Source organism: Rattus norvegicus, chromosome 6 (assembly GCF_021556685.1).
Source record: "Rattus norvegicus strain SHRSP/BbbUtx chromosome 6, alternate assembly SHRSP_T2T, whole genome shotgun sequence".
NCBI lineage: Eukaryota > Metazoa > Chordata > Mammalia > Rodentia > Muridae > Rattus > Rattus norvegicus.
This window is the reverse complement of record NC_141539.1, coordinates 110,385,391-110,404,392: the sequence shown is the minus strand read 5'-3', so window position 1 is coordinate 110,404,392 and position 19,002 is coordinate 110,385,391. Positions and strand designations below refer to the sequence as shown.

The 19,002-nt window shown below is 49.2% G+C and overlaps 1 protein-coding gene across 1 annotated transcript; it reads right to left on the bottom strand.

Annotated features, from left to right (window-relative positions):
- Positions 1–8,643: 8,643 nt before the first annotated feature.
- On the bottom strand, positions 8,644–10,908 carry Vrtn (vertebrae development associated). The gene is given in 1 exon segment (NM_001398941.1): positions 8,644–10,908. A coding segment is annotated over 1 exon segment (2,265 nt).
- Between the last annotated feature and the right edge of the window lie 8,094 nt (positions 10,909–19,002).

Genomic DNA, 19,002 nt, shown 5'->3' with positions numbered 1-19,002 from the left:
TGAGCCAAATGCCCAACCCCAAGTTTATCAATTTCTATGGTAGGAATGTATCATGGCCAAGGCCAGATAGTTCAGTGGTTAAGAGAGCGCTTGCTGCTCTGCAAAAAGACCTGGCCCTTAATACCAGCACTTAAGTCTCTGTGAGTTCAAGGCTGGCCCGGTCCACATAGCAAGTTCCAGGACAGTCATCACTACAGAATAGATAGGTTCTGTCTCAGACAAAGAGCACCATCTATAAGTCCAGTTCCAGGGGACCTAATGCCTTCTTCCTCCAGCCTTCCACGAACATGGTGCACACTCACCTGAAACCGTCATGCACATAAACACTTCATGGCCAATATGGACACTGTCAGAAAACTGACATTTTGAATGGTTTGGAGCCGCTGCGCCCTGCAGCTAAATGGCTATATGTCAATCTCACCCTCATGGGGTTTCCCAGTAGCCCCTGCATTACCAGTTCCTTCCTTCCTCAGTTTCCCCAGTCCGCACACTGTGGGTTTTGTTTGCAATACTGGGCAAGCTCTCCACCCCAGAGGTACAGACCCAGCCTTTGTGGTTTGATTTTCAGTCCTTCTTTTATGATTATGCATGTGTTGTCTTCACGGATGTCTGTGCATTATTTGCGTGCTGGCAGAGGCCGTAAGAGGTCATGGGAGCCTCTGGAACCGGAGTCACAGATGATCGTCAGCTGCTTTGCAGGTACTGAGAATCAAACCCAAGTCCTCTGGAAGAGCGGCCAGTGCTCTTAGCCCCGGAGCCATCTCTCCAGCCCATAGTTTTCATGTATTAATAGGGGGCACAAGTGCAGTGGCCAGAGAACGACTTTGTAGAGTCCATTCTTTCTCTCCGCCTTTTTGTGGGTTCTGGGGAATTAAACCTAGGTCACCGGGTTTGTAGGTCAAGTGCCTCTGCTTATCCACTGAGCCATTTCAGTTGGGTGTAGGTGTGATGGATCACGCCTTTAACCTCAGCATTTGGGAGGCAGACGCAGGTGAATCTCTGTGAGAATGGGGCCAGCCTGGTCTACATAGCAAGTTCTAGGCCAGCCAGGGCTACATAGTAAGACCCTGTATGAGAAAAACAAAAGCAAACAAACAAAACCACTGAACCATTTCCCTGGGCCTGCTTTTGAGATAGGGCCTCATATATCCTAGGCTGGCCTCGAATTTGCAGAGTAGCCGAAGATGACCTTGAACTCCTAACCCTCCTCCCTCTACTCCCCAAGTCCTGGAGCTGTAGGAGAGCACCACTACACCCAGTTTATACAGAACAAGAGCTCAAACCCAGAGCCTTGTGCATGCTAAGGAAACACTGGACCAATTGTGCCACTTACCCAATGCCGTCACCCCTATTTTGTAACACTATTAGGAGGTGTGGCCTTGTTAGAGGAAGTGCATCGCAGGGTGGGCTTTGAGGTCTCAGAACAAGCCAGGCTACCATCTCACTGTCTCTTCCTGCTCCTTTATGGGTACAGAGCTCTCTCAGCTGCCTCCCCGCACTATGTTGCTTGCACACCACCATGCTTCTCACCATGGTAACAATGGACTAAACCTCTGATCTATAAGCCAGCCCCGGTCAATTGTTTTCCTTTATAAGAGTTGCTGTGGTCATGGTGTCCCTTCCCAGCAATACAACCCTAGCTAAGACAGTGACCATAGCTGTAATGAATGAAACAGCCAATAACCCACAGATAGCCAGCTCCTTCCTGTCCTCAAGGAGCTGAGCTCTGAGGATCAGTGCAAACCCTCAGCACCTGCCATGAAGTCCATCATGCCCCCAATTCTGACTTCTGCCAAAATCAGGAAACCTAGAAATTACCAGCATTCACAAGCCACAGAAGACAGGGCCCAGCTCTGAGTGAGGTTGGCCTCAGGGGCTTGGAGAAGGGAACCCAGACCACTGGTTTCTTTCCAGGATCTCCCTCATGATTCCCACAGCTTGGCTTTTCTTCCTCCCAGCCCCCATCCCAGTACCAAGGGCTCATGTCTGGAATTGCAGTTGAGGCACTTTGGCGGACCTCAGTGTGTGGCCTTGCCACCCTCTGCGACCGCAGTGGGTATTCCAGACAGAAAGTGATTATTTTCCGAGTGAACATCTCCTGCTGAGTCTCCTAGCTGCTTCCAGAGCCCCCAGCACTCTCTGCTCAGCAGAGGCACTGGCGGAGTTAAGCCGATTTCATGCTATTTTCAAAGTCATCTTCCGTGGAAATTTTTTTTACACCACTAAACCTACTTTCTGCTGCTCTTCATTTCCCTAAAAGCCCACCCCTCCTCCACGAGGTAAACACCAATCGGAACACTTAGGGACCTGCTGGAAACATCCTATAGGTAACCCTGATGTCGGTAGCTGGGGAGAAGGCTCCGGTGAGAAGTGGGACAGACAGCCTGCGGCTGCAGCAGGTGCTCTCTGCATGCACTAAGCCTTGTTTCTTGGCTTCCTGATCCCCTCCTAAAGACTGCTCTGCCAGAGCTGTCCCTCAGTTTAGCAGCCGCCTAAGGACTCAGGCAAACAGAAGTCAATCTTTTGCGAAGGAATCTCGCTTAGTGCTCGGCAAGCACTCTACCACCGAACTACGCGCTCCAGTGCTCCCCTCCCCCACTGCCTCCTAAACAACTACAGATTGGATGGTCGGGATGCGCCCTGATGTCATGGAAAGCCAGCGAGAGCTTCCTGGTGCACCCACTAGAAACTCCTGTGAGCCGCCAACCACAGCGGCCTTGGACAACAGATGCCTTGGACAAGTCAAGGCCAGGTGACTCTCCTTAGCATTTGGCTATCAGAGGTCACTGGGTGAGAAGGTGTGTCTCCCAGCTCCTTCTGTAGGGAGACTGGCCTGCACCTCAGCCACAGATGATAGAACTTGTCAGGGGCCTCGATGTGAGCTGCTCAGTAGAAGGCAGGGATTGGAGGGATGGGTTAAGGGAAGGATTCTCCCTGTGATAGACCAGCAGCATGCAGTCTTGCAAAGCCTTCGATATCGTGGTGTTCTCACAGACCTGGTGCAACGGAGAAGTAGGGAGACTATGCTAGGTTAACTGAGCCTCTGGCCAGCTCAACTGATAGCTGGATGCTATAGAAAACTTGTTACCGGGCTGGAGAGATGGCTCAGTGGTTAAGAGCACTGATTGCTCCTCCAGAGATCCTGAGTTCAATACCCAACAACCACATGGTGGCTCCCAACCATCTGTAATGGGGTCTGATGCCCTCTTCTGATGTGTCTGAAGACAGTGACAGTGTACTCATACAAAGTAAGTAAATCTTAAAAAAAAAAAAAAAAGTATCCTTGTCTTTGTAGCCCAGGCTGGCCTCCCCCTCGGCTTCCCACAGCCTGAGATTACCGTCACACACCACCACACCCGGCTCACTTTCGAGAAACATTTCAGCAGCAAATCAGGGGCCACAATAGCCAAAAACATCTCCATAAAAAGAGTGAAAGATTTTCCTCAGTGGGACATGTAGGAATAAAAGGGAAAACTAGTGTTCCTATAGCCTGGTTTTTAATTTTTAAAAATTGCACTTATTTACTGTTTATTGGTGTGTTTAAGTGTGTGCTACAGAATGTGGAGACCAGAAGACAAACTTGCAGGAGTCAGTTCTCGCCATCCTGAGTTCCAGGATTGGACTCAGGTCCTCCAGTTTAACAGCAAGTCCCCTTCCTGAGCCATCTCCCAGGACCTAGGGTGAAAGTTTATTCAGGCAGGGTCTCAGTACATAGCTCTGACTGACTGACCTACAACTCAGAGATCCACTTGAAGACTGGCCTCAAACTCAGATCTGCCTGCCTCCGCCTCCGGAGTGCTGGGTTAAAGATGTGCACTACCACCAAATCCAGCCTCCCAGGGTAAAACTTTTATATCTAAAATATTCTCTCTGGGTGGCCGGAGAGAAAGCTCAACAGTTAAAAGCACAGCTAAGCCAGGCAATGGTGGTGCACACCCTGAGTCCCAGCACTTGGGAGGCAGAGGCAGGCAGATCTCTGAGCTCAAGGTCAGGTGGTGTACAGAGGGAGTTCCAGGACAGCAAAGACTACACAGAGGAGCCCTGTCTTGACACTAACAAAAAGAGCACTGACTGGTTTGCCAAAGGATGGACTTCATTTCCCAGTACCTGCATGACGGTTCACAACTGTCTATAACTCCAGTCCAAGAGGATATGACACCCTCTTCTGGCCTCTACAGGGACCAGGCACACGTGGGGTACACAAACACACATGCAGACAAAAAGCTCAAACACATAAAATTTAACTAAAGTAAAACCTTCCCTTAGAGCCATACAGAATGTTGCCGAGGAGATAAAACCAAATCATGCATTGCTCTCCTCCCTGATTTACACCTCGCTGTGCTGAACTTTTCCCCATGGATATCTGGGGTGGAAAATGGCATCAAAAGAATGCAAATGGGCTGGAGAGATGGCTCAGGGGTTAAGAGCACTGAATGCTCTTCCAGAGGTCCTGAGTTCAAATCCCAGCAACTACAGGGTAGCTCACAACCATCTGTAATGGGATCTGATGCCCTCTTCTGCTGTATCTGAAGACAGCTATAATGTGTGTGTGTGTGTGTGTGTGTGTGTATGATTTTTAAAAAACAATTTAAACATATGTCAACCACAAAACTAGCATGAAGCTGATATGATGGCGATACCTTTAATCCCAGCTCTCGGGGAGGCAGAGGGAGGTGGATCTCTGTGAGTTCCAGGCCAGCCTGATCTACAGAGTTCCAGGGTAGGCAGAGCTACACAGTGAGACCTCAGTATGAAGCATTGTTGACAGCTGTGAACAGAACTTGGGTTCCTTTGCCTTTCTAGGCAGACTATAAACAGCTCTTCTAAACAGTAACAAAACTGGACGTGCACACACACAATCATTTTTCAAAGACAGTGACATCTTTTCCAACAGAAGCTGAACTTTCTGCTGCAGGTTTAGGGCTTCACAGTGGTCTTGGAAGACATTCTCTTCCCGTCTCAGGACCAGAGCACGTTTTACTGGAGAGTAACCCCAAGCAAGCATCTTCTCAGGCATTAGCCCATCCTCCATTCCTCAGGCAGAAATCGGTCCCTCTGAACTCCAAGGGCCTCCAGAGCACTCACTCACCTGACTCTTACTATGGGAAGGTGTGTTCTCACCATACCACCATGGTACAACTGTGATCTTGCCTTCAAATGGGAAAAAGGAGGCACGTGAATGTCTAAGGTGGAAATTGGTAAATCTGGATGGAACCATGAGATTCACATTCCTGACAAATCCTCCCCCTAGGCAGCAATCCATAGACGTGCTTTGGCTTTGAAGTACCAGACTGAACCCAGGGCACCACCCATATTGGGCAAATGTTTATCCATTGAGCTTTACCCAAACCCTCAGGGTGGCTTGTAGTTCCCATTAGGACTCTGCTTCCCAGGCTCAGAGGGACTGTTTTGGTGCTGAGTGTAAGCTTTCTGTCATGGAGCCTTCCTCGGGAGGGTCCCTGAGACTACCTCATGGTCCAAACGGAAAGGAATTGGAACCTAGCTCCCACCCAATGGTAGTCTCTTTGCACTGGACTGCCACCTCCTGGCCAGAAGCTGCCATTGCAAGTTAGATTGAAATTCCCTGGTCCAATTCTTTCACAAAATCCTTACTGGTGCAGGACTTCAGTGGAGACCCCAGAACTCAGTCCAGGGCATAAAATCAACAAGCACTAAAGAAGGCTCTGTGCTGAGCCCTGTGGGAAGGGAGGGAAGCATACAGGAAAAAGAATGTCTGTGTGATGGGTACAACATGAGAGTTAGAGAGCTCAGTGGTAGTTAGGGGCCTTACTTACTAGTTTGGAATTTGTGCTGAGGGCAATGGGAAGGAAAGCCAGCAGTGAGTCAGATTCAGGGAAGATCACTCTGGAACCTTGTCAAGAAGAAGCAATAGATTCAGTAGAGACATTCGAAAAATTATCAAAGACAAGCTGTTGTTGGCACAGATTACAGGGTGGCTGTGAAGACAGAGGAGGAAATGGGCCTATGAGAAATATTTAAGTCCATCACTGACTAGGTTTGCAAAACTGGATCTCACAGTTAACACTAAGAAAGGATAAAAGCACCATTCCATTCTCTATTTAATATTAGCACCTACTGTGTGCCTAAAATTCATCTATGGGATTCAATGCTGTAAGCAAAAGGGGAAAAAAAAAAGTCTATACAGTCAGCAAATAGAAACAAGAACTTAGCAGACAATTCAAAAGGATAATGTATTAGGGACTCAGCGATATGATGTCTGCTTCGTAAACAGGGAAAGGGCAATGGAATTGACCATGGGACTGTACATCTGTTATCCCAGCACTCAGGGGGCTGAGATTCATGGATACTCAACATGGGCCACATGGGTACTAAAACCTATCTTTACCCTGTCTTGAAGGAGAGAGGAGAGGAGAGGAGAGGAGAGGAGAGGGGAGAGAGAGAGAGAGAGAGAGAGAGAGAGAGAGAGAGAGAGAGAGAGAGACTGAGACTTCATGATTGTGTTTTTATAAAATATAAGGGATATGTCTATAATGTCTATATTTCTGGTGGGTGTGCAGTCAGGTGTGGGGGAAGATGGTGCCTCTGTACAGAATAGAGTTTATTCAGGGCATGGGGAGGGGAGCTGAGAGGGTTTTAGAGTCAGAGAAAGGCAGAGAGTAAAGGAGTATTGGTTGACCATGAGCACATGGAGAGGGAAAGGGAGGGGAATGGGGGGGGAGGTAAGGGCCAAGAGGACAGAGCAGGAGCAAGACAGCAAGAGAGGAGGGGGCAAGCAGCCTCTTTTACAGAGGGTCAGGCATACCTGACTGTTGCCAGGTAACTGTGGGGCGGAGCCTAGATTAGATGCCAATTACGATGCATAACTTTCATCCAGTATCCACAAGGTAGAAGGAAGTAGGCAGATCTGAGTTCAATGTCAACCTGGTCTACGCAGTTCCAGGCCAGCCAGAGCTGCATACTGAGGCCCTGTCCAAAATGAATTTTAAAAGGAAGGGGGAAGGATAAGGGGTGAAGAAAATAAAATGAGAGGACGGAACAAAGAGGGTGAAAGAGGGTTTTAGACCAAAGCACCAAGTAGTGCTGGAGCAGAAAGGAGTGCAGTCGTCCAGGATCAGAGGCGGCCAGTGTGGCTGAGGCACAGTGGGCAAAGGTGAGCACAGCGAGAGAGGGGAGAGTGAGCTGGGGCCGCTTCACAGTCCTTTTGCTTTGTTTTTGTTTTGCAAGACAGAGTTTCTCTGGACAGCCTCTGCTATCCTGCAACTCACTCTGTAAACCATGCTGGTCTCAAACTCAGACATCCGTCTGCCTTTTCCTCCCATGCCTGGCCACACAGCTCTTCTGGGATTAAAAGGCAGCTGCAGACACACCCTAAGCAGGAATGTGACAGGGTCCACTCTCCCCAGAATCCCTCTGGACATGGGACCGGATGGGAGAGGGAAACTGGGGGCTGTGAGGTGGGCCTCAGACTGAAGGGAAGAGTCCAAATACAAGTTAAAAAGAAGCTGGGAATGTTACTTGGTGATGGATCATCTGACCAGTATCCACAGGGCCCTGGATTCCACGCCCCCAGCACCGCCGAAGTCAACTGGACTTGGTGATGGAAAGGACGTGGGATAGCAAAAAGGCAGAACCCAGGACCATAAAAATGTCAGCTACAGGAAGACAAGACAGGAGACGGAACCTAAGAGCACCTCTCCCCTACATCTCAATGATGCTTCATCTAATAGACAAAAGTCCTTATCGGCATCTGGGCCTCACCTCACAATCGAGTCCCACCAGGTAAGCCCGGGTCCCACTCATGTACTATCAGAAGCCAGAGATGGCCTCCCAAGCCCCTTAAGCTGAAGGGAACCCTAGAACACAGTTCTACCTTAGCCAAACAAAGCCCAGAGGCCACAGGCTGTGTGTGAGCAAGATATTGCTTTATTTGCTTTGCTTTTCCAACTGTGCTAGCGGACCATGAAAATTCAATCCCCCCCCCCCCCCCCGCTACCCTTGTAACCTTGAAGTTCCTTGCCCAAGACGTGTTTCAGGGGTTGAGGATGCTCAGCAGACAGGCAAGACCCCAACAGCAGCAGGTTGGCAGACACCTGACCTGAAGCGAACCCTCCCCAGCAGAGGAAGCAGGATGCCCTCTTTGGGGTCTCCAGTGCCTAGGGCCTTTCCCTTCCTTAGAGGCCACCATGGTTTGTTCTGTGAAGTTCAGTCCTTTTCCACTGAGGGTTTGAGGCAGAAGCTGCCTCACACTCAATTCTCCTGTTCCTTTGGAAGACATCTTTGGGGGGGGGGGGACGACAAAAAGGACACAATCCTTAAAAAGAAAAGAAAAGGCGGATATATTTATTCTGACAGGAGCTGCTGTGATACTTGCCTTGTGAGCCCAGGAACAGTTGAACGCAGTCATGGCACAAGCAATACAACTTTAACAAGGAGGGTTCCTGTCATCCAAATGAATATGAAAGAAGAAAAACAAAACACAACAAAAATATACGACCAGCCAACAACCAAAGAGATGATTGGCCCTCCTGTAGCTTTCATCAGAGCAAGTCGCCGATTTCCACCTCTCCATCAAGAAATTACAGAAGACGGAGCCAAGGACATTGTAGCCGAGTCAGGAGGCAGCGCAGCTCCCCTTCTTCCCATGTTCTATATCCCCTCCCATCAGCCATCAACCAGCGTGAGACCTTCATAGAGCGCCCGCTTCCACATGTAGTAGGTGGAGCGGGCAGTGAGGGGGAAGAGAGCTTGGAATTCCTTGTAGGAGGGGAAAGTCTTAGACTGGAAGCGCTTCTGCAGAAACAGCTTGGCTTGGGCCTTGAATCTCGTGGCGCTAAGCACGTCCATCACCAGCACCTGCCCATCACTGCCACCTGGTGCCATCACCATAGTCTGGCTTGGCAACGATCCACTATGGGGCTGGCCCTGCACCACAGCTGCCTCTTGAACGATCCCCTCTCTAGAAGGCCCTCCTGGGGCAATTTCTGGGGCGTCTTCTGGAGAAGCAGCCACTGGTAGTGTTTCCACTGAAGGAACTACCACAGGCGTTACTTTCCTAACAGCTTCCACATCCTGCCATTCAACAGGCTTCTGGCGTTCCTCAGGCTTCTGGCGTTCCTCGGGCTTCTGCCATTCCTCGGGCTTCTGGCGTTCCTCAGGCTTCTGCCATTCCTCGGGTTTCTGCCTTTCCTCGGGCTTCTGCCTTTCCTCCAGCTTTTGCTTCCTTTGGCTCAAAGAAGGAGCCTGCATCCGGGGCCTTCCGCGGGAAAGACTTTTCCATACCCAAAAGGTAGAAGGTAACAGGCTAGGGTAGCGGAGGCGGAAGCGACAGAAGGGTAGGCGCCCACTTTGCACCTGCTTGCGGGCAGCCCTGCGTATTCGTCTCTGCCAGCGAGATAAGGGCATCCTTGGGGATGTGAACCCCCGGGAAGTCAGAGGAGCTTCACCTACTGCTTTCCCCGCCCCCTCCTCTCCCACCTCACTCTTCAAAGAGTGTAGGCTCTCTTCCCCAACATCTGTTGGCTGGAGAGACTCAGTAGTTTCAAGACCTGGGGACAGCTTGAAACTGGGGGTCCTCCTGAGGGCTTTCCGCCTCCAGTTGTAGTAGGTGGACCTCGAGATGCCAGGGAACCGGCATTTGAAGCAGCGATAGGGTACCAGTTTGTTCAGGGAGATGCAATGCTCTAGGTATGACTTGGCACGCTGCATTAAGATCAAGCTAGTAGGGCTTGAGATTGCTGCTGTCAGTGGGGAACACCCCAGCTCCTCGGCAGCCATCTTCCCTGGTGGCCTCTCCACCTTTGGCACGGCCACTGCCTCCCGGGATGGAGTGGCTGGGACCAGGGCTGAGTTAGCACCAGAGCCCAGCAGCTCATGCTTCCAGGCATAGTAGGTAGAGCGGGATATCTCAGGGAACCTCTGCAGGAACTGCTGCAACGGCACAAAGCCCCCACGGTGGTAGCTGTCCTGCAGGAAGTGCTTGGCAGAGAAGCGGGTGGCCACCTTCTGCCGGTGCTCTTGGGTCTGCCGCCGCCAGCGGTAAAAGGTGCTCTTGGTAATGCTGGTGCGGTCACAGAGGTGGGAGTAGCTGAGGCCGGGTTCACGGTTGAGCAGCTCCAGGGTTTTGGCTGGTGGTAGCAGAGGACCCAGGTTTGGAGGAGCAGGGTCCAGGCTAGCAGTACCATCAGCCTCCACCTCCTCCAGCCCAACCACGGGGGCAAAATACTGATGACGGAAGAGGTGGCTAGTGAGGGGCTGACCAGCCCACATGATGTGCAGCATGGAGGTCACGTGGGTGGAGCGGCGAGGCATGATAACACGGTTAAAATAGGGTCGGATCCTGACATTGCGCATGGGGTAGATGGAGTAGATATTGCGCTCGAGGATGGAAGCAAGGGCGTACAAGTGCCACACATTGGAGAAGCTAGTAGGGAAGCACGTAGCCCTGACGTCAGCGTCGAAGATGGCCTCCAGCGTGGCAAAAGACAGGTTGGTCATCTCGGGGGACTCCTCAGAGCACAAGGAGTAGCGCACGGCCTGCAGCATCACTTTGGAGTCGATCATGCCTTGGAGGTAATAATGCCGGTGTAGCAGCATCTCCACTACAGTGCGAGCCCGCAGTTCCAGGCTGAGACCCGTGTGCCCCCACAGCAACATGCTGGCCGCTTCAAACAACAGGCTACCCTCACCCTTGCACACCAAGGGCAGCATGTTCCGAGGAGCATCCTCTGGGTACAGGCTCAAGGCCACAGAGTCCACCTCCAGCACCTGGGCGCCAGGGCCACCCTTCTGGCAGATGGGGAGGCTGAAGGAAGCTAGGACCTGCTTGGCCTCCAGGGCAGCACTGATGAGACCCTCCAAGCCCTCGGACTCCACTGCCTCCTGCAGATTGCGCAGTACCTGCTGCACCAGCTGATCCCGAGAAGTCATCCTGACAAGGCAAAGGGGAGAGGGGAGAGGTCAGAAGAATGGTGGGTGCGCTCTGGTGCCTTCTCCCAGAGAAGCAGTTCTCAACCTGTGGGTCGCGCAGCAGATCAGATGTCCGGGGTTTCAGATACTTGGATTACGATTCGTAACAGTAACAAAATTCAGTTATGAAGTAGCAATGAAAATAATTTTCTGGTTGGGAATCACTATAACATGAGGAACTGTATTAAAGGGTCGCAGCATTAGCAAGGTTCAGGGACCAAGGTGGGAAATGGGGGTGTGATGTCACCAGAAGCTTAACAGCTAACTGCTTTCCCATGGCTTTGCTTAGTCGCTCAGTGGTTCTAAGGGAAAGCCTGGTCTCAGGAACTCATGATGTTAGTGTGGTATAACTCTTAACCCCCTAGCTTCTGCTTTCTCCCCTTTTAGAGCCCTTGTGGGCTTAAAACTGATAGTGAAAGTAAACAAAACAATAAAAAGACAATCCCAGCACTGGGAGGGTGAAGGCAGGAGGATCATGAGTTCAAAGCCAGCCTGGGCTACCTAGCCAGATTCTATCTAAAACCAAAATAAAACAATAGTGGGTGAAGATGCAGAGGAATTGACCAACACATATGTTTAATTTTGTCTCATGACCCTCCCTCGAACAGTACCTAATACAGAGTAAAGCAGAATGGAATGCTAGTTCCCTGGCAGCAATATCTACAATACATATTATACAGCAGACGGGTAAGCTGCACCCCCACAGGGCGTGGTGTGTGTGCCCTTAGTCCTAGCGCTTACCTGGGAGGCAAAGGCAACCAGATCTCTTCGAGTTCCAGGTCAGCCAGGATTACACAGTGAGACCCTGCCTCAAAAATAAAGAAACAGGGCTGGAGAGATGGCTCAGCGGTAAAGAGCACTGACTGCTCTTCCAGAGGTCCTGAGTTCAATTCCCAGCAACCTCGTGGTGGCTCACAACCATCTATAATACGGTCTGATGCCCTCTTCTGGTGTGTCTGAAGAGGTGTACTCATATACATCAAATAAATGTATCTTTAAGAATAAATAAAAATAGTAATATAATGGACCAAAACCTGCAACAATGACTCTCAAACTATAGTCCCAGGTCCCTCATAAATTATTGAGAACAGTGCTTTAGACACACCACAGTTAACACAATGATATAATTTGCCTTCTTGTCATTTGAATTAAACTATGTTATTTTATGGCACAGAGTGATAGTTCACTCCTATAATCCCGCACTCTGGAGACTGAGGCAGAACATGAGGCCAAGGCCAGCACAATCTACAAAGTGAATCCCAAGCCAGCCTGGGCTGGGGTTGAGAACTTCTCTTTCCGATCAGGAATAAAGGCAACAGCATCTAACTATGAAGTCGTTTCTTCCTCTGACGTCCTTGAAGAAGGCCCTTCAGAACACATTTCATTAAACAGAAGTCCTTAAGCGCACCCACACACTTCTAGATTTAGAAGTGGGCCTTCCCTCACCCTGAGCAGGCTGGAGTCTCCTTTGAATTATTGTTTAATTGTATATGAGGAGATCAGCTGCTTTTTTAAAGATTTATTTATTTATTATATATAAGTACACTGTAGTTGCCTTCAGAAGAGGGCATCAGACCCCATTACAGATGGTTGTGAGCCACCATGTGGGTTGCTGGGAATTGAACTCAGGACCTCTGGAAGAGCAGTCAGTGCTCTTAACCGCTGAGCCAGCTCTCCAGCCCGAGATCAGCTGCTTTTAGCATGAACATTTTTACACATACCAGGCTTGCCTAACTCAAGTCTACCTCCTGCCCCTGCCTCTCAGTGCTTCCCAGTGCGCACCACACCTGCAGAGCCATTTTTTATTTTTTAAAACTCAGTTGGGAGTTTACTGGTTAGAATCTTACTACAGATCTAAGAACAGATCTTAAGAGAAAGACTTAGGATAAGGAGCAGCCTAGAACAGGTTAAGCTCTCAAGATAGTTGTCAGGATTACTGTCTCTAGAGTAAGACTGCTGGGTATTACAGTAAGTCATGGCGGCACACATCTGTAATTCCAGTTCTGGGAAGCTGAGACTGAAGGATCAGGTTCAGAGCTCAAGGTCAGCCAGAGCTGTCAGGGTGTCTCAAGGCCACATGGGCCACAGGAGAACTTGACTCAAAACAAAATAAAAAAAAAACAAGACAAAATAAAAACAGCAAAACCTTGTTATATAGACTCAGGCATACCTGAGAGAGATTAGCTGGAGAGATGGCTCAGTGGCTAACCATTGCTGCTCTCGCACAGGACCTGAGTGTTGTTTCAGCACTCACAAAAGCATCTGTAACTCCTGTATCAGGACATCCAACACCCTCTTCCGGCCTCCTTGGGCACTAGCCATGCATATGATCTATACGCCCATGCTGGCAAAACACTCATACACATAAAATAAATATTCTTTAAGTAAGAAAAACATTCAGGTGAGCCTACCTCTTCAAAGTTAACTCTATCACTATGATGTCATTTCCCCTGTAAATGGGGAGGGGAACCTCCAGAGCCCAGGAATCCAGAGCTAGCCTGGGAAACACAATGAAAACTCTATGTCAAAAGATAATAATAAAACCAGGCAGGGTGGCACATACTGGTAATTCCAGCACTTGGAAGACAGAGATCAAGGCCAACCTGGGCTATGTAGTGAGTTTAAGACCAGCCAAGCTGAGACCCTTTTAGAGGCTCCCTCCATTCTTGTTTTGAGAACATCTATCTACTACTACTGAGATAACCTTAACAACTTCCCAATACCTAGGTAGGTTTTTTTTTTGGGGGGGGAGCTGGGGACTGAACCCAGGGCCTTGCGCTTGCTAGGCAAGCGCTCTACCACTGAGCTAAATCCCCAACCCACCTAGGTAGTTTTTATACTGTACAGTCATATTGTCAACATTTCTGTTAGTTATATTACAAGCAAAAATCTATATTACCATATAACGGACAGAGAGCCCTACAAACTTCGGTAACATGTACAAGGGCTTGGGTACAGCGAGATACAAATTTTTCAGGGTACAGTTTCTCGTTTACTCTCCAGATCCTCCTGCCTCAGCCTCCACAGAGCTGGGAGTAGAGAGCGTTTGAAAACCCGCATTACAGCTAAGCTTTGCGTTAGCAGGAAAAACATGCTGTAGAAACGCAACCAAAGCCTCCTCAAATTGTGGTTAAAGTCAGATTCTCCTGAAATATTTCCCCAACAAAACAGACTGATGAGACCCTACTACACTGGTGTCCCAGAGGGCTGAGAAATTATAAAATGATTCTTTTCTTTCTACTATGGAAACTTTTCTTTTTTTTCCCTATTTATTTATTTATTTATTTATTTAGGTTCTTTTTTTTTTTCAGAGCTGGGGACCGAACCCAGGGCCTTGCGCTTGCCTAGCGCCCTACCACTGAGCTAAATCCCCAACCCCCCCTTTTTTTTTTAAATTAGCACAGGGGTTGGGGAGTACTGAAGAGATGGCACTGACTGTTCTTCCAGAGGTCCTGAGTTCAATTCCTAGCAACCACATGATGGCTCACAACCATCTGTAATGGGATCCGATGCCCTCTTCTGGGGTGTCCGAAGAGAACAGTGTACTCACATACATAAAATAAATAGATCTTTAAAAAAAAAAAAAAAAAACTCAGTGCTAGGGATCAAACCCAGGGCCTTGAACATGTAAGACCAGTGCTCCCAGTCTCTTGCTTTAACTTTGAATACAGTGTACACTGAGGTAACTGCTTATATAAACAACAAGTCTTCAAGTTCCTCACACTTAAAGAACTAACAGAGCCGAGAGGTGCTGATGCTGCACTCGGGAGGCAAAGGTGGGTGAAATCTCTGAGTTTGAGGCCTACCTGATCTACAGATCTAGTTCTGGGGGAGCCAGGGTTACACAGAGAAACCCTGTCTCCAACAGACAGACAGACAGACAGACAGACAGACAGACAGTTAACAGAGATCCTGAAACTAAAAAAGTTAAGAACTGCTGTCTGTACTATGTAATAGAGGAGCTTCCACAGAGGCAGCAAGGACGACCACCTGGTGTGGGGAACTGTGGAGTGGAGACTGCTTCTGTTCTAACCGGTTCAGCAGGGCTGTGGTGTTGGAACCACTGGGGATATAGCTCAGTGGTAAGGCACACCACGCAAGAGACCAGCGTGCAAGCAATCAGGAGTGTGGAAAAGGAAACAGATGGAAGAGAGCTCAGTCGGTACAGTGCTGACCCAGAACCCCGTGAGGGCCTGAGCTGAGATCGTCAGGATCCACGTGAAGAGCTGGGGAGGCGCACACCTGCACAGAGTCAGGAGGAGCCCTGAGCTTGCCGGCCAGTCAGTCTGAACCACTGAGGCTCACTCCAGGTTCAGTGAGAACCTATCTCAAAATGGAAGCTACAGAGCAGTGCAGGAAAGTCTGGCCTGCCTGCCTGCCTGCCTGCCTGCCTGCCTGCCTGCCTGCCTGCCTGCCTGCCTGCCTGCCTGCCTGCCTGCCTGCCTGCCTGCCTACACACACACACACACACACACACACACACACACACAGACACACACAGACACACACACACACACACACACACACACACACACACACACACACGGCCCAGTGAGTAAAAAAAAAAAGGGTTTGCTGCCAAGCCTGATGGTCTGAGTTCAACTCCCAGGACCCACATGACAGGAGAAAACCGACTCTTGGAATTGTCATCTGACCACCACATATGTGCTAAGACATGTGTGTCCACTACATACAAAATAAATAAATATAACATTTGTTTTTAAAACGAGTCCTGGGCCCAGTGGTTAAGGACACTTGTTCTCATCGATGACACAGGTACAAATCCTAGTACCCACATGGTGGCACGTAATCTGTTTCAGAGAACTCAACACCCTCTTCTGACTTCCGCAGGCACCAGGCATGTCTGTGATGCACAGACATACATTCAAGTAAAAACTGATACACGTAAAATAAATAATAAACGAGTCTCGAATTTTGAAAGGGCTGCTGCAGATGTGGTACAGAGCTTACCACAAGAAGCTCCGAATTCCACTTCCACCACCACATAAATGTGTGCACTGGTGAATGCCTGCAATTCTAGAAGAGGAACCCCAAGAAATTCCAGCACATGGGAAGTGGAGGCAGGAGGACTGATCGATGACCAAGGTATGTGAAGTTGGTCTGGAATACTTCAGACCCTGTCTCACATTGAGCGAAAAAGGCTGGCACTCTCACTAGCCCCAATTCCCAGGTAGAGAAATGGAGGCGTTTGGCAGCAGTGTACCTAACTTGGCCAAGGTATCACAAATGAGCCAGTCAGCCAGTCAACCAGCCAGCCAGCCAGCTTCCCCTCAACACAGGTCGAGCTTCCTAACTTCAGTAACTGCCAAGCGGAGGCATTCCTTTTCGGGGAGCTTGTAAATTAGAAAAGAGAATATTTCCTTTTCAGGCTTCTCAGACCTGGTTCTCAGAACTTATCGCATGGCTTTAATTAGCCCCCATTTAAAAAAATGTGTTTGCACATGTGTGCTCCAGCTTATCAAACTGTTTACTTTTTTTTTTTCTTTTCTTTTTTTCGGAGCTGGGAACTGAACCCAGGGCCTTGCGCTTGCTAGGCAAGCGCTCTACCACTGAGCTGAATCCCCAACCCCCAAACTGTATACTTAAAAGAAATCCACTGCAATGTAAATTGTGATTGGGCAAAGGTGAGTAGAAAAGGATTTTAAAGCAGTGATGGAACTGCCAGAATTTTACTTGAGAGCAAGAATGGAGAACCTTTCCAATTGTGATAATCAGAATCATCCTTGGTTAACATTCTAAGCTCTAAACTTCTTCAAAATATGTACATACTAAGAAAAAAAAAAAAAAAAAGACAGCCCGACGGTGCTGAGACATGCATGACTTTAATCCCAGCAGAGTCAGGAGAATCTCGGAGTTCCAGGCCAGCCAGGGCTACACAGAGAAACCCTAACTCAAAAAAACTGAAAACAAAATATCTAATTAAAAAAAAACAAAAAACAAAAAACAAAAAACACCAAAAGACAAAAAACCAAAACCGAGCCCCCAAAACCAAACTCTAAAGACAAAGAGTTTTTCACTGTCAGAAATATCCCAAGAAAGGGGATAATGTTCTTTCTGTTTTGCTTAGGTGATGTCACTTTCTTAAGAGGTACACAGCTGCATGCATATGAGCGCTTTGAGATACTTTGCAACAAAATTGGGAAAATAGCTGCCACTGACTGACTCCGAACTAACCAATTTAACTGGGGTAATTGAACCCAAGTCTCAGAAAGAACAATTTAAACCGTGTAGGTGATTCTTCCTGCTTCCATGGGTGCCTGCTTAGAAGTAGAGCGTGATGTTCCCCTGGGGGATCACGAGCGGGCTTTTGTGGGAGTGAACGTTTGATTCCAGGTTTTTCAGAGGTAATTTTTATTACTCTGTGGGTCTCACCTTCCCTCCACAAAACCACAACTCTATCACACCTACCCCGAGCACAGGCATCAATATTCCTAGCTCGCACCTGAAGAGGAGGCTGCGGCTCAGCAGGGGTTAAGAAAGCACAGCTATTAAAAGCTGCAAAACCTTAGCAGTCTGACTCCGGGGCTCTCCTAACCACTGCCATTCTTCCAAGCATTTGTTTAAAGGATCCAGAGAATCTGACAGTTTGAGATACACTTAGCCACTTTGTAGACCAGGAAATGGAGGTAGAAAGAATAAAGCTGACTTGCCTGAATTCCTCCAGTAGTGTCCAAAACAGCGTCCAGATGCAACACACTTCCTGTGCACAGTCCTTAACCCTCCACACCCTACCAGGGCCTACCCTACCTCATCTTCCCTGGTCTAGTCACATACGACTCCACCCTCTTTCCTCCTTTCTTTCCCCCAAAGAGAATGTTAGTAGATGATACCTCACTTCTGGCCTCCTCAAAGGCTTGCTGAGAGCAGCCTGCAATCCCAGCACTTGCAAGGCTCTTGAGTTCAAGTCCAGCCTACGCTACACAGGAAGAGGCTGTTTCTAAAATAGAATTAAAAAGTAGCTTCAAAGGAGAGCCTAAAATTGCCCCATCCCTCAGCCAAACAAAACAGGGCTGGACCACCGAAGACAGCCGGTGTGGAAAAGGGCAGACGGCTGCAGGAGGAAGCCCTTAAGTAGATGATCAGTGATGGAGTTCAGCTGCGGCGCTTCGGTAAAGGTGCCCTTCCTGAAATGTACGCAGGGCCAACGTGACTCCTGCCAGGTGCACTGAAGGAACGAGTCCAGTCTGTGGCTGGCCTCCCTGAACTCTCCACAGAGCTGCTGGAAAGTCTGAAGAAGTACTAAGCCAATGATGAGGTGCACAGCCCCACCTCCCCATGATGCTCGCTTCAGGGCATCAGTCACTAAACGCGTTAGCGCCTGGAAAGGATTCCGGAGTCACGTAGTGGATGGGAAACACTCTATCTCACCTTTACTAGAACCAGATCCCTGTCATCTCGGTTCCCCATTTGCAAGCGGATGGAACTTCAGAGTCGCGTTCCAGCTTCCAGTCCCCGTATTTTAGGAGGGGTAAATCAGGGCTCCGTATAGGGCCCGGAAGGGAAAAACTGGAGGGACTCCCTGTAGGACAAATTAATTCCCTACCAACTGTACCCTGGGCTCCAAGGAACCCGACTGGAATCCAGTGCTCTCTGGAGACCTCCCCCATGCTCCCTGTCCCTCTCAAAGCACACTGCAGTCTCGGTAATCTTCTGAACCCACAAGTACGTGGGCCACATGGTTAAGGCTCAATAAAGCAGTAGAGTTTGATCCCTAACACTACCAACCTGGACAGCCACCTAACTCTTTAGCCAGTCTAGTTCCAATCACCAGGGCACACTGGCTTGGCTGCCCAGGCTGCGTGACCAAGGGACTGCCAGCCATCTTGATTCCCTCCCGTGTCCTGGAGACCAAACTAGGCATAGAAGGATACCGTAGGGAACCACTGGTAGGTCTTTATAGATGCTGACTTCCCAACAAAATTCCCCCGACTAAGTGAGCGCTAACCGGTGCACCTGAGACCACCACGCTAAGAGCCTCAGGGGTTACCCCAAGTTCAGTCGCTTGACTGGACCCTGTGTCTGGAAGGGAGAGAG